This window comes from Peromyscus eremicus, chromosome 2, assembly GCF_949786415.1.
Source record: "Peromyscus eremicus chromosome 2, PerEre_H2_v1, whole genome shotgun sequence".
Lineage (NCBI taxonomy): Eukaryota > Metazoa > Chordata > Mammalia > Rodentia > Cricetidae > Peromyscus > Peromyscus eremicus.
This window is the reverse complement of record NC_081417.1, coordinates 27,069,665-27,082,413: the sequence shown is the minus strand read 5'-3', so window position 1 is coordinate 27,082,413 and position 12,749 is coordinate 27,069,665. Positions and strand designations below refer to the sequence as shown.

At 41.3% G+C, this 12,749-nt stretch overlaps 1 protein-coding gene across 2 annotated transcripts; it reads right to left on the bottom strand.

Annotated features, from left to right (window-relative positions):
* Nucleotides 1-511: 511 nt before the first annotated feature.
* Fabp9 (fatty acid binding protein 9) lies at nt 512-3,832 on the bottom strand. Of its 2 annotated transcripts, XM_059253948.1 has the most exons (4): nt 3,760-3,832; nt 1,434-1,606; nt 728-829; nt 512-562 (listed from the first exon to the last, which is right to left on the bottom strand). In XM_059253948.1, the coding sequence occupies exons 1-4, from the start codon at nt 3,830-3,832 to the stop codon at nt 512-514; spliced, it is 399 nt and encodes a 132-aa protein (XP_059109931.1). The 2 variants fall into 2 exon arrangements, with proteins under 2 accessions (XP_059109931.1, XP_059109932.1); XM_059253949.1 differs by lacking the exon at nt 728-829.
* Between the last annotated feature and the right edge of the window lie 8,917 nt (nt 3,833-12,749).

Sequence of the window (12,749 nt, the reverse complement as noted above, 5' to 3'; positions counted from 1 at the left end):
ATTCCTCAAGAGTACCCTGTCATAAAGTGTGCGAGCCGGGCTCCCAGCTGGGCTCCTGAAGGAAGGTTATGGAAGCTGTGGGAGGGAGCCTTTCTGGAAGAAGTACACCACTACGGGCAGGTTTTGGGGTTTCGAGTCTAGCTCAACTTCCTGCCCTGGCCCTGTCCTTCCTGTGTAGGGATGAAACATGATCTCTCTACTTCCTGACTACCATGCTGGCTTCACACTTCTGCTACCATGCCTTTCCTGCCGGAACAAAGAACAGTATCCCCTCTTGAACCACCTTGATCTAATGTCAGCCCTTCCCCTCTAAAGCTTTCTGTCAGTGTTCTACCCAGCAACAGAAGAGAAACTCACATCGCCCATAACCTTCATTATCAACAACTGGAAAACTGTATTACATTTAGTGCTTTTATTGAGCAAAATTGATGCTGAAAATGTTTTCAATCACTATCCCTGAGGCTAATTTTCTTCAGCAGTGGCCAAGTTCTCGCTGGTGTCTACCTTTCCTTCATGCCTTCTCATAGGTCCTGGTGCTGACAACATTGTTCATGGTGCATTCCTAAAGGTAGAGAGATGTGTTAGAGGGTGATTGTTGACAGGCCAAAACTGTCCTTTCCTCCTTCCACAGAACAAGCCCTCAACTCAGGCTACAAAGGCAGCTGAGCAGCTTGATGGATACGCATCCAAAACAGCATGTAAAAATGTCAACTTAGGGAACACTCACCACTACCATTTTTCCCTCCACAATTTTTCTTTTGATTGTTGTCTCTTTGCCGAGCCATTTTTGGACCTGGATCATTGACCCACCTTCTAATGTTACAATGCTCTATAAATGCAGAGAAAGTGATTAAAAGGAGTCGTTCACTACTTTCTCGCTATTACAGCACTACACATCTACTGTTTAATTTCAAGTCAGAAATTCTGTTGTTCATAACGCTCACCTTGGTTCCTGTTATATTTAATACGGTCAACCTAGAAGTCTCAAGAGACAACTAAATTCATGTTCTCATAGACAAGAATCCATAGGCTATTTGACCTTTTGACCTTAATAATTGTTCTATTCTATAGCACCTTTCATACAATAACAAACAAGTTGGAGGAAGAGGAGGAGTAAGCGTAGATTGCCAGGCAAGATGGTACACATCTGTAACCCCAGCACCCAAGCGCCAGAAGCAGGAGAAGCTTAAGTTGCAGGCCAGCCTAGGCTATATAGCAAGACCTTGTCTCAAACTGCGGCAACAAAAAGATGAATATGAACATTTTACTCCATTAAGCTATCTGAATAATTAGCAATGGATTGACTTTTTGTATGTACAGACTTAAACAAGCCCAATCAGACTTAGTGATAAGTCAAATTCTGTTGAATGAACCCTACCCAACCACGTGTTTTCCACAATGGTTGGACACAGGAAGATTTAACTCCAACTCACCTTCACTTTCCGGCTGTCTGCAGTGGTCTCATCAAACTCTTCCCCCAGCTTGAAGGAGACCTCTGTGTTCTTGAAAGAACTTTCTGTTTGGATGTTCACCTTTTCCCCATTGAGACTAATACTAACACTTGGCTTTACTAAACCTGCGGCATTTCTGGCTGCAAAATCCACTCCTGAGAGACAAAGAAAGATATGCACCTTATTTACACATTTAGGAAGGTATGCCAACCACCATTTTGAACACCTGCTCTTAAAGAATGTATCCTCCCCCACTGAAATCTTGACTAATGTACAGCCTTTTTTTCTTTTGAGACAGAGTCTCATTATGTAGCCCAGGCTGGCCTTGAGCTCAAGACCCTCCTGTCTCAACCTCTGAGTACTAGAGTTGCAGGTGTGTGCCACCATGTTCAACCACAGTGTCTTATTGGATGTTCTTAGTAGTCAGTAGTCTCCAGATTAAGTGAGGTCTTTCCAAGGTACTGATAGTAATTCTGACATCTTAAAAAGCTAAATTCATTTTCTCAAACTTTTATGCTTCATGTGAAATGTATATTTGCAGAACGGCTTTTAGGGGACCAACCTTGTGGAAACTTGCAAAGACAGTGTGGGAAGTACTTGACTCAAAGCCTGGCCCTGTTGCTCAGATTGGGGACTTTCAATGGTCAAATACGACTTTTACAGTAGGTAGACAGAAACTGACTCCTCTCTCAGAATACATATTGAAGTCTACTTCCCATTAACACTATTAATGGGATGTACCCCAGTGTAGGAAAACAGATGTGTGGATTATAAGAAAGAGTGAGATGGTCAAAACCTGGGCTCCCACAGCAGCACTTGCCAGTTTTCTCCCTTTCAGCTTTCTCCATAGTAAAATGTGGATGACTCAAGCCCTCGCCACACTTGCATTGGAAGAGCCCATGAAAGGATTTAGAAGAGCCACAGAACGAAGAAAGACTTCAGCTGCTATTCCTCCTTGTTCTAGATTTAACCCAGCTCCTAGTCAATACAAGTGCTATTCTAGCCATAAGCCCAAATTCCTGCCCATTCTCTCTATTTTTATGTCTATATTTATGTTTAATATATATGCATGTATAAATAGATATAGAAATATGGATATACAAATATAGACAGATGTAGGTATTATAACCCATATGTAACATATTACATAACATATATATATATATATATATATATATATATATATATTGTTTTTTTCTTTTCATACAGGTCTTTCTATGCAGCCAGGCTGGCCTTGAATCCTCTGTCATCCTCCCATAGTCTTGTATCAGCTGGGATTGTAGGTATTCACTGCCATATCCATTTCCAACTTTCTTATGTGCCTTCAAATTTTTGTTAAAAACAAATGTACCTATAAACCCATGAAGGGATAGAGGAATTTCTTTATTACTTCTAAGAAGTTAGTACTGTCTGTGGAAGAGGAACAAGTATATTTATAAGCATGTTAATATAATATTAGGTAAAACGTTTCAGTGCTTAGAATGAGTAAATATGTTATTAATAATTATAAGTATCCATTGTTCATTCTAGGCAATTTGTAAAAAATGAAGAAATCTTCTGCTTTGCATATGGCTTATTTATAAAACAGGTTGTTATTGATTATGAAAAATGAAGTAGCTGTTGTTCTTCCAGATTTCATAGAAAGATAGAGCTGTGACAGACACAACTCATTATAACTGATGCTTGGCTATGGAGCCTGGGGTAAAGACAAAGGTCAGTCAGGGCCCAGATTTCTGAGAGACGGCCAGTGGTGAGACAAGTCAATCAGTAAAGAAAACCTGTTCTATTTCTCATCTCAAAAAGAAAACCTTCAAAATCATGTATCGGATAGCACTCACACATGGATGAGCACTCTAGAAAAACAGACTCTAATGCTATTTGTTGCTACAGTGCTTCTAAATTTATAACTAAAGTAAACCCCAAACAAATTCAATCTATAGACTCACTACAATGGTTCTTTTACATTAATATGGGTTTGAACGAAAGCTGCTCAATGAAATGAGCCAGCTAAAGAGAAGTTCTACAAGGAGATCTGCATGATGATTTCATGGGGGAGGGGAGTTGTGGGGGGTGTCTATAAACTTAGAGAGAGCTACAAGGCTAGTTAGAATTTTTAAAATGCAAATTATCATTAATTATAAGAAAAATAAATATTAATAATAAATGAAATTATAAACTTTGTCTCATATGAGTATAACCTAGAGTCATAAGAGCGAAAATCAGAAAATGTTATTGTGGGGTAAAAAGCCAGCACCAACACCAAAATCTCTTGCCACAAATTCCTAAATCCCATAATGGTGTCTCTCACCCAGTTCTTTCATGTAATCTTCGAAGTTTTCGCTGGAGACCAGTTTCCAGGTTCCTAAGAAGGGTTCAATCATCGTGGAAAGCTTTCTGGGAAGATGAGGCACTCACAACCGGAAGCCAAGGAAGTGTGGGCACCCCTATGCCTCCAGCAGCTTATTTTAAAGACCATCTTCATCACGTGGCATTCCTGAAGTGACCAATGGGCTGTCAGGAGTCTGAGATTCCAGGCACCAGCATTTGACTCATTGTATTTGCCTCCAAATTAAAAGACAGAAACCCAACCTGTAAAACTCAGGGAACAACTTTTGGCTTCTAGCAAAGAGATTTACATGCAGGAGTCACCCGATAAATCTCACTTGCCGCATGGAGACAACCGTCAAATGGAGACCAGCCTTTGAACACTAAATGCTGACTTACCCCAAGGGAATTTCCGACAAATGTCTGACCAACACTGGCTCGATGATGTTTTCCCACCCCAAACAAGGACATCCTTGCTTGGTCTGCCTCAGCTGTTTTTGTGTTTGTGCAAGTCATGGTGCCCCAAATTCTCCTTCATTAGAAGAACACTGTCCCTTCCCTTGCTTGCAGGGTTGATGTTTTGATACTGTTAATGTAACTTAAAATGCCTGCAGTTGCTTGGAGTGAGGTCTAGGGTATTATTAACACTATCATTGTTGTCAATCAAGGATAGCTGAGGACCAGAAAGAAGGTAGCAATTATTACTGAGTAGAGCTTTGTGATTTCACCCTTTAAAAAGGAGGAATATGGTGGCGTCAATGCCTAGAAAACTCATGTTTCATAAACTCAGTGTGTGTGTGTGTGTGTGTGTGTGTGTGTGTGTTTGTGTGTGTGTGTCTGTGTGTGTGTATCTGTCTGTCTTTGTCTCTCTGTCTCTGTGTCTGTGTGTGTGTATTTGTCTGTCTTTGTCTCTCTGTCTCTGTCTCTCTGTCTTTGTCTCTCTGTATGTCTATCTCTTTCTCTGTCTCTTTCTCTTTCTGAGACAGGATCTCCCTGTGGAGCCCAGACTGGCCTCAAATTAACAATCCTGCCTCGGCCTTCCAAGGGCTAGGATTACAGATGTGCTTCACCACGGCTGGTTTGCTAACTCGTTTTTTATATTAAAAAAATGCCATTTGAGATGGTGCAAGTAAATTTGGTGAAGTTTTTGGCAGGGAGAGGGGGTTATGTCTGTCATCTACATTCTAAAAAGTGAAAAGGGACACCAGTAAATTAAATCTCTATGTAATTCCTCCTTGATTCATGTTCTACACTCCAAGCAAAGGAAGTAGGTCAGAGGCCCCAAGGTTTCTAAGAAACAATTGATTGAATGGATTTATATTGCTGCTCTAAACTCCAGCTTTAGAGGACTGGAAATTTAGGTGGTCAGGGACCAGAAAATGAGTATTGATATTTTTATCTGCTCTATGTCAAATAACTCTTCAACTCTGAGACGTATCTATTCATCTTTGTCGATAAAGCCATCTCTTTACATACAAAGCAAGCAAGGTATTACTGTTTGAGCACCAGAGAGTAATGATAACTTATGTGGGAGAAAGAATTGCTTTTGAAGAAAAGATATAAAGAAATGGGGAATGTTCTATTTTTTGAATTGGAAAGTTATTGAGATATCTGGGGAGGGTAGAAGAAGGGCAAGAAAAGCACTAGAGTGGGTCAGGAAAGATCACACTGATGATAAGTGCCTCAAAGGGAGACGATGTGCTCGGACTGAGTGTTCAGAAACCGAGTGAGCTGCTCGAGCCTGCTTTACTGCTTCCAACATATGCCTGCATTTGGACATATGCATATGTACGTCTATGCATATTGGCCAGTGGGGTCATGGGCAACTGTCCTTGCTATTCTGATATTGATTCAGAAGTGAACACTGTGCTCCCTTTTAGAACTCAGTTGGCCCATATAACAAAAGGGAAAAGTCAAATTTCTAAGTCCGGTAGAATTCCCCACTCCTGGGAGGGAGTGAGAGGGAGGGGTCGCCTCAAGTCTTCCTCTGTATACTTTGATTTCTTCTGTGATATCACACTGCTGCATTCATCGTGAAATGAAATCTAAGATGGAGCCAGAACTAATCTCTGTTATCCGAGGTCATAGGGTCATTTTCAGTTGACAGTCTTGTGTCTGAGATTTGTTACTTCATGAGTAAACCTTTTACTATTGACACACGTTTGCAAAGAACTTCATTAAATGGTTAATGTGGATCCGGCCAATTACTTGTATACTGGGCAGCTGTTTTCATGCACACATCTATCCACCTTTACAGACCCAATTCTAGCATGTGGCAATCTGGCTCAGAGCTATTCAGTACCTGTTATAATATGCATTTAGATCTTAGAATGAGGTGTATTAGAGAACACAGCTTATAGCGTTGCATTTCTCTCAGACATCTGCAAGCTATTGTAAAAGTGAGTCAAAACCAGGCAACACTTCATTCTCACTTCTATGTTCCTAAGACAGCACCTGCTGTAAAGGACACTGTAAACGTTAAGTGAAGGGTTTATGAATGAGTAACAAAAGAAATAAACAGCACTCACTTCTTTCTAACTATCATTTCTCCTGATTAGTGTTAGCAAGAACTACAGAGTGTGAGAACATGGTGTTCCTCTGGTACTAGGATAAGCCTTTCATTCTGGTCCTCTCTGGATGGGATGGTACTTATTTTTGCATTGCTATGACCACAACACTTGACAGACACAACTTAAGCAAGGAATGGTTTATTTTGGCTCTCAATCACAGAAGTTTTGGTCCACGAGGGAGGGAGAAGCATGGTAGAGCTCACAATGGGAGGAGTACATAGCAGTGGCTCATCACATCTCAGTAGACCAGGAAGCAAATAATGAATGACAAGAACTTGGAAGTTAGGTTAACAGTTCGCAGAACCATCTCTAGTTTCCTACTTCTGCCAGCCAGGAAGCACTTTCTGAAATTACACAGCCTCTCAAATAGCTGCGACACAAGCATTCACAACATGAGCCTGTAGAGGACATTTAAGAATCAAACCAGAACTTTATCCCTGTCTTCCAAAAGCTCATGGCCACCTCATAATGCAAAATGCATTTAATCCAACTTCAGTAGATTCCAAAGCTTCAGCAGGGTTCACAATTCAGAAATATAACATTTCTAGGAAGACTGAAGATGATTTCTCAGTGGCTACAGCTAAAAATCATCTTCAGCCTCTGAACACACTTTTTCCATTTCTTTGTAAGTCCTGTACTTTTTATTGTGGTTGATGTTGGAAATTGGATATTTAAGTCTAGTATTGTGTTAACTATAGTAATCAGATTGCAGCAAGACCTTAGAAAATGTTTCTGCTAAAAAGCAGTGACTCTTCACTTCTTGTGTCTAATAGATGCCCAATGAGTGACTTAATGGCACCTGAAACTTGGCATCTCTGCCTTCATGTTTACTTTCCTCCTTTACTTTGGGTTAGACTCCTATTCAACTCTACACAGAGATGTATTAAAATTTTAATGCATGTCTGTCAAGATTTGCAGGGATGTTCAGCTGTGAATTTTCATAGGCTCCAGCTCCAGATTCCCTGGTATAGTGTCCAGTTATTGTTATAAGCTTAGAGTAACCTTGGGTTCTAAGAACAGTATTTCCTCTCAGACAGATCACTGTAGGAAGAGATCACTCCTAATTAGGATCAACAGGACAATGATGGAAAGTGAGGCTGCCCCCTCAACAGAGGCAATCATAGGGATCATTAGACTGTGCCCTCAACCGGGAAGGACTTCACTGAACTGCCTTGCAGAACCAGGACTGAGATCATTATCAGTCAATGAGCATCTTGACTAAGAGTGTTTGGTTATGTATAATGCTTGCCGGGCCTCAGGGTTTCCTCTGTTTACAGCTAAGGCTCAGATCCATACATCTGAGGTGGCTGAGATGCTCAATATACCCTGCCTTTACCAATGCTGCCATATTGATCGAATTCTTTAACTGCCTTCCTATAATTAGATTTCCATCTGATTTCTGGTTTGTGTGGCCAGTTCTGGTGTCAAGACTTGGCCCAGAATCAAGCCTTTGCTCTACGGCTCTGATAACAAGATGCTCTGCTCCTTTCTGCCCCGGGAGTTGTTGGCATTTTTCTTGATTTGTCTCATTTCTATCGTTTTTGCTAAAGATCAACCTGAGAAGTAAAACCAACAGTTGCCTTCAGGTCTTATCTGAATTCCAGCTTTCCTTAATCCTTCACTGTGTCTCTCTAATTCCATCCTTCCTTAAGATTACTTTTGAATGTCTTAGTCTTAGGGACTGACTCCCAAAAGGGGAGAAGAGAAAGATGGGATAGAAAGGAGCTGGCCATGTAAATATCCTGGATTTAAAGGAACCGGCTCTTTTAATACCCTGGATTTCTTCAGCGTAAGAAGACAGGACCTGTGAGGTGTGTGTAGGGGTGTGTGTGTGTGTGTGTGTGTGTGTGTGTGTGTGTATGTGACTGCTGGCCTCTATGAATGACCTCCGTAATCATCAGCTGCAATCATCAATCAAAAGGCACTTCCAGAGTCTGAGAGGTGTCTCAGTGGGTGAAGGCACTTGCTGCCAATCATGATGACCTGAGTTCAATCCCTGAAACCCACAGGATGAAAATGAGAACTGATTCTTGTAAGTTGCCCTCTGACCTACACACATACACTGTGGCATATGCGCCCCTCTACAAATATTCACACACACACACACACACACACACACACACACATACACATGGGGGGGGGCTTATGTGCCCCTGTGTGAATATTCTCATGTAGAGACACAGACACACACACACAGTGGCATACGTGCCCCTGTATGAATGTGTATACACACACACACACACACACACACACACACACACACACACACACAGAGGCATATGTGCCCCTGTGTGAATGTTCACATGTAGACACACACACACAAACACACACACACACACACACACACACACACACACACACACACACACACACAGGTATATATGCCCCTGTATGAATGGAGAGAGAGAGAGAGAGAGAGAGAGAGAGAGAGAGAGAGAGAGAGAGAGAGAGATTCTTAAAAAGAAAAACAAGCTCAGAATATTTATAAAACAAAATACTATGGTCCAGCCTAGCTCAGAGACGTGTGCCCATCGGACTCCCATGGACTGGAGAGTAGCACCTGGCCCATTTCTCTGACCTTCCTCCATCACGACATTACTCGCGTAACAGATATCCAGAAGATGAATTGCTGTAGACTGTAAAGAAGGCATCTAAACGGTGATATCAACATCAGTATACACAATGCTTTATTAACATACATTGAATGTTCTGCTGCTCTGTTAAGAGCTGAAATTGACCAATATTGACCTCAGTTTATCATGTACTTTCTATAGTGCCTTTTCAAACATTGCAAGGGTTGAATTTGTCCACTGGAATTCTGTCTCATCAGGTTTTGTTACCACCCATGGCTTCCAGACCAGTTTTCTGCCAGGATAACTGTTGAACTTCAGAATCCTACAACCATTTCCCACTTGGTCTTAGTGCTCTGAACTCTGCACTCCAGTTTTCTCATCTTGACAGAAACAATCACTCCTACCATCAGATCTGGTGATCAGTGATGTACATCATGCAAAGGGCCTGACACCATAGTTAGTTCTTAATAAATACCCCCAAACCAGTACTTATTTGCCAGTTTATTAAATTATTAAATTAAATTTATTAAATTATTAATAAATTTGCCAGTATTTATTAAGACTGTCCTAATCAACTCTACACAGCTCTAGTGAACCCAAATTGTGAGTCTCACTATTGTTGTGTGATATTTTGTTTGTGTTCTGACAAATAAAACTTGCCTGAAGATCAGAGGGCAGAGCTAGCCACTAGCTAGCCAGAGAGGCCAGCCAGTGGTGGCACACACCTTTAATCCCAGCAATTGGGAGGAAGAAGTAGGAAGATCTTACTTCCTACTTCAGCCACCCTGGGCTACAGGAGATTGAACCAGTCTAAAAGAGAAACAGAACCAGGCAGTGGTGGCTCACACCTTTAATCCCAGCACTAGGGAGGTAGAGAGAGATTGCTTGCCTATTAGGTCTGAGATTTCATAGAGGCAAGAAGTTTCTGGTGGCTGGCTGCTCTGCTTCTAAGATCTTTCAGCTTTCACCCTAATATCTGACTCTGGGTTTTTATTGTTAAAACTAACTAGGATCACTATTTTTGTGATTAAAAAAATATTCTTTGACCAGGAACCTAGCCCCTTCTGTGGTCCCTCTAAACCATGGTGCTACACATATAACAGGTGCAGAAAATGAACAGTTTGGAAGTATGTTTTATATTTAATACATCTTATTTTTTCTGTTAACATGTATTAATTATGCATATGGGCTGAGGTAAGTGTGAGTTAGTGTGAAACTCGAACATATTCATACAGTGTGCTCTGATCCAATCCACACTTCCTCCTCACCCTAAATAGTCTCCATTCCACACCCAAGATGATGTTCCTTTAGCGTCTGCATGTGAGACAGACAGAACACATCACACTTGTGTTTCTGTGCCTGGCTTATCACTCAGCGTGTCCCCTACACTATAGAGCTCCCTGTACCTGTACACTGCAATGGATTTTTGTTTTGCTACAAAATGTAAGTCTTGTGATTTACAAGTTTTGCTCTATATGTGCAAAACCTCAATGTATAGTGCTTTGTGCCTCTCACAAGAGATGCATGCAACACATGTAAGTACATATACACTTGCTGAGAAACCAAATGGTTTTGTATGTGTGTACATGAATATTTTAAATCTGTTTTATATTTACATGTACACTAGGTTTTAAGTTTTGCTGTTATTGTATGTGTGTGTGCATACATTTCAAACCTTACTGTTTTTATGCCTCTGTGTGTGCACCAATGTTTTAGATATATGGAGTCCATGGAGGTTTATATTTGACAAAAAGGTTGCTGATAATAAGCATAAATGTTTGGAATCAACTGAATATCATTGCGCATTTATTCATGAACAAGCATGTCATACTTGCCTAGCATGAACATTATGGGATGACTGACATGACTTCTGCATGGCTTCTAGGTGCAGCATGTTGCTATGATTTGGATGTGGTTTGTTCCCTGAAGGTCCAAGTACTGGGTGCTTGGCACCCAGCACGGTGTGTGAAGGTGCTGGAAGCATTAGGGATGGGACTTACTGAAAGGTTGTTAGGGCAGTGTGAGTGAGTGTGTGTGTGTATGTGTGTGTGTGTGTGTGTGTGTGTGTGTGTGTGTCTGTGGAATCTCCTCAGATGGGGTTAGTGGGACCTGTTAGATCCCACAAGAACAAGTTGTTGTGCTGAAGAGGCCTAACTTAACATTAGTGCAGCCATGACAGGCTGCAGACTAACCATACTGGGACTAGGCCTCACCATTACAATAACCAGGAAAAGCCACAAACTGTACTAAATGCTCTAGAACATAAAGGATAGCTTACATAATCTGTATATAAGTTGTCAATTTCTTTACAGCAACTCCAGTACCAATTCCTGTTTGACAAGACTTCTGACCATGCAGAATGAAACACATTATGCTGTCCCATCTAGATGATGGGCCTGCAGCACTGAGTTAGTACCATGCATTCATGGTATGGTCATAAATGCAGGAAAGGGGTACTGCATGATGGTCCAGCTCTCCCTGATCCGACCCCTGTGTAGGAGAGGATGGGAAGCCCAAGCTTAAGCTTGGAATAAAGGCTCTTTGGTTCTGCATATGAACTCAGACTCCTGGTGGTCTCTGGGGGGCTCATGACATAGGCATAACAGTACAGGACAAGAACGGCTCCTCTCTGCTCTGTGTCCAGGAGATGTCCCTCTCCCTTATCATTTCCCCATGATAACACCTACCATGAGGTCGGTGCCAACTCTCCGGGGCTGCACAATCTTGAGCTTTCAGCCTCCAAAACTGACAGCTGAGTAAATTCTTTCTTCTTTTTCTTTTCTTTCTTTCTTTCTTTTTCTTTTTTTTCCCACAGGGTTTCTCTGTAAAGCCCTGGATGTCCTGAAACTTGCTTTGTAGATCAAACAGGTCTAGAACTCAGAGATCTTCCAGCCTCTGCCTCTGGAGTGCTGCGATTAAAGGTGTGCACCACCACCACCCGACAGTTTATTTCTTTATAAAGTAAATAGCCTCAGAATTTTATTATAGTAACAAAAGACTGACTAAAACACCTGTTTTAGACTGAAAATTTCAGACTACCTGAGCATGGTGGTATATACTTATAACCCCAGCAACATAAGAGGCTGAGGCAGAAGAATTGCAGTTCAAGACCAGCCTGGACTAGTTAGTAAGAACCTCTCTCTCTCTCTCTCTCTCTCTCTCTCTCTCTCTCTCTCTCTCTCTCTCATTCTTTTCTACACACGCACACACACACACATACACACTGTGGAGACTAGAGTTCTTTTCTACACACACACACACACACACACACACACACACACATACACACTGTGGAGACTAGAGTTCTTTTCTACACACACACATACACTGTGGAGACTACAGTTCTTTTCTACACACACACACATACACACACACTGTGGAGACTAGAGTTCTTTGCTACACACACCACATACTCACACACACACACACACACACACACACACACACACACACACACTGTGGAGACTAGAGTTCTTTTCTATAGCGTTGCATGCACTGTTGAGTCACAGTGCTCCAGGACAGGGCAGACATGGATGCACATGCTTGATCACATGGATGTGGATAATTTCATTGTGTTTAAAATTAGCCTGGGTCTTGGACAGATAGTTTCTAATTTTAAGTATGTTAAAGCAGGGCTTAATACTCAGTCTTGGTTCCTATATACTGTCTCTTGTCTGGGAAAGTTCATAGACACTGACTTTTCTATCATGCAATATTATGAAAGATCTTATTACTTCTGTCAGAGCCAAAATAATAATGCAATTTTTCTGTTCTCTTCACTCAATTATGTGTAGAAAATTAAACACACAATAAAAATATCATTACACCAC

Bases quoted from the DNA above. Each gene is read 5' to 3' on its own strand.
- Fabp9 (XM_059253948.1), bottom strand. From the start codon at position 3,832: ATGATTGAACCCTTCTTAGGAACCTGGAAACTGGTCTCCAGCGAAAAC. The intron at 830-1,433 runs GTGAGTTGGAGT...CTGCATTTATAG, and splicing joins CAGACAGCCGGAAAGTGAAG to AGCATTGTAACATTAGAAGG. The intron at 563-727 runs GTGAGTGTTCCC...CTCTACCTTTAG, and splicing joins TGGAGGGAAAAATGGTAGTG to GAATGCACCATGAACAATGT.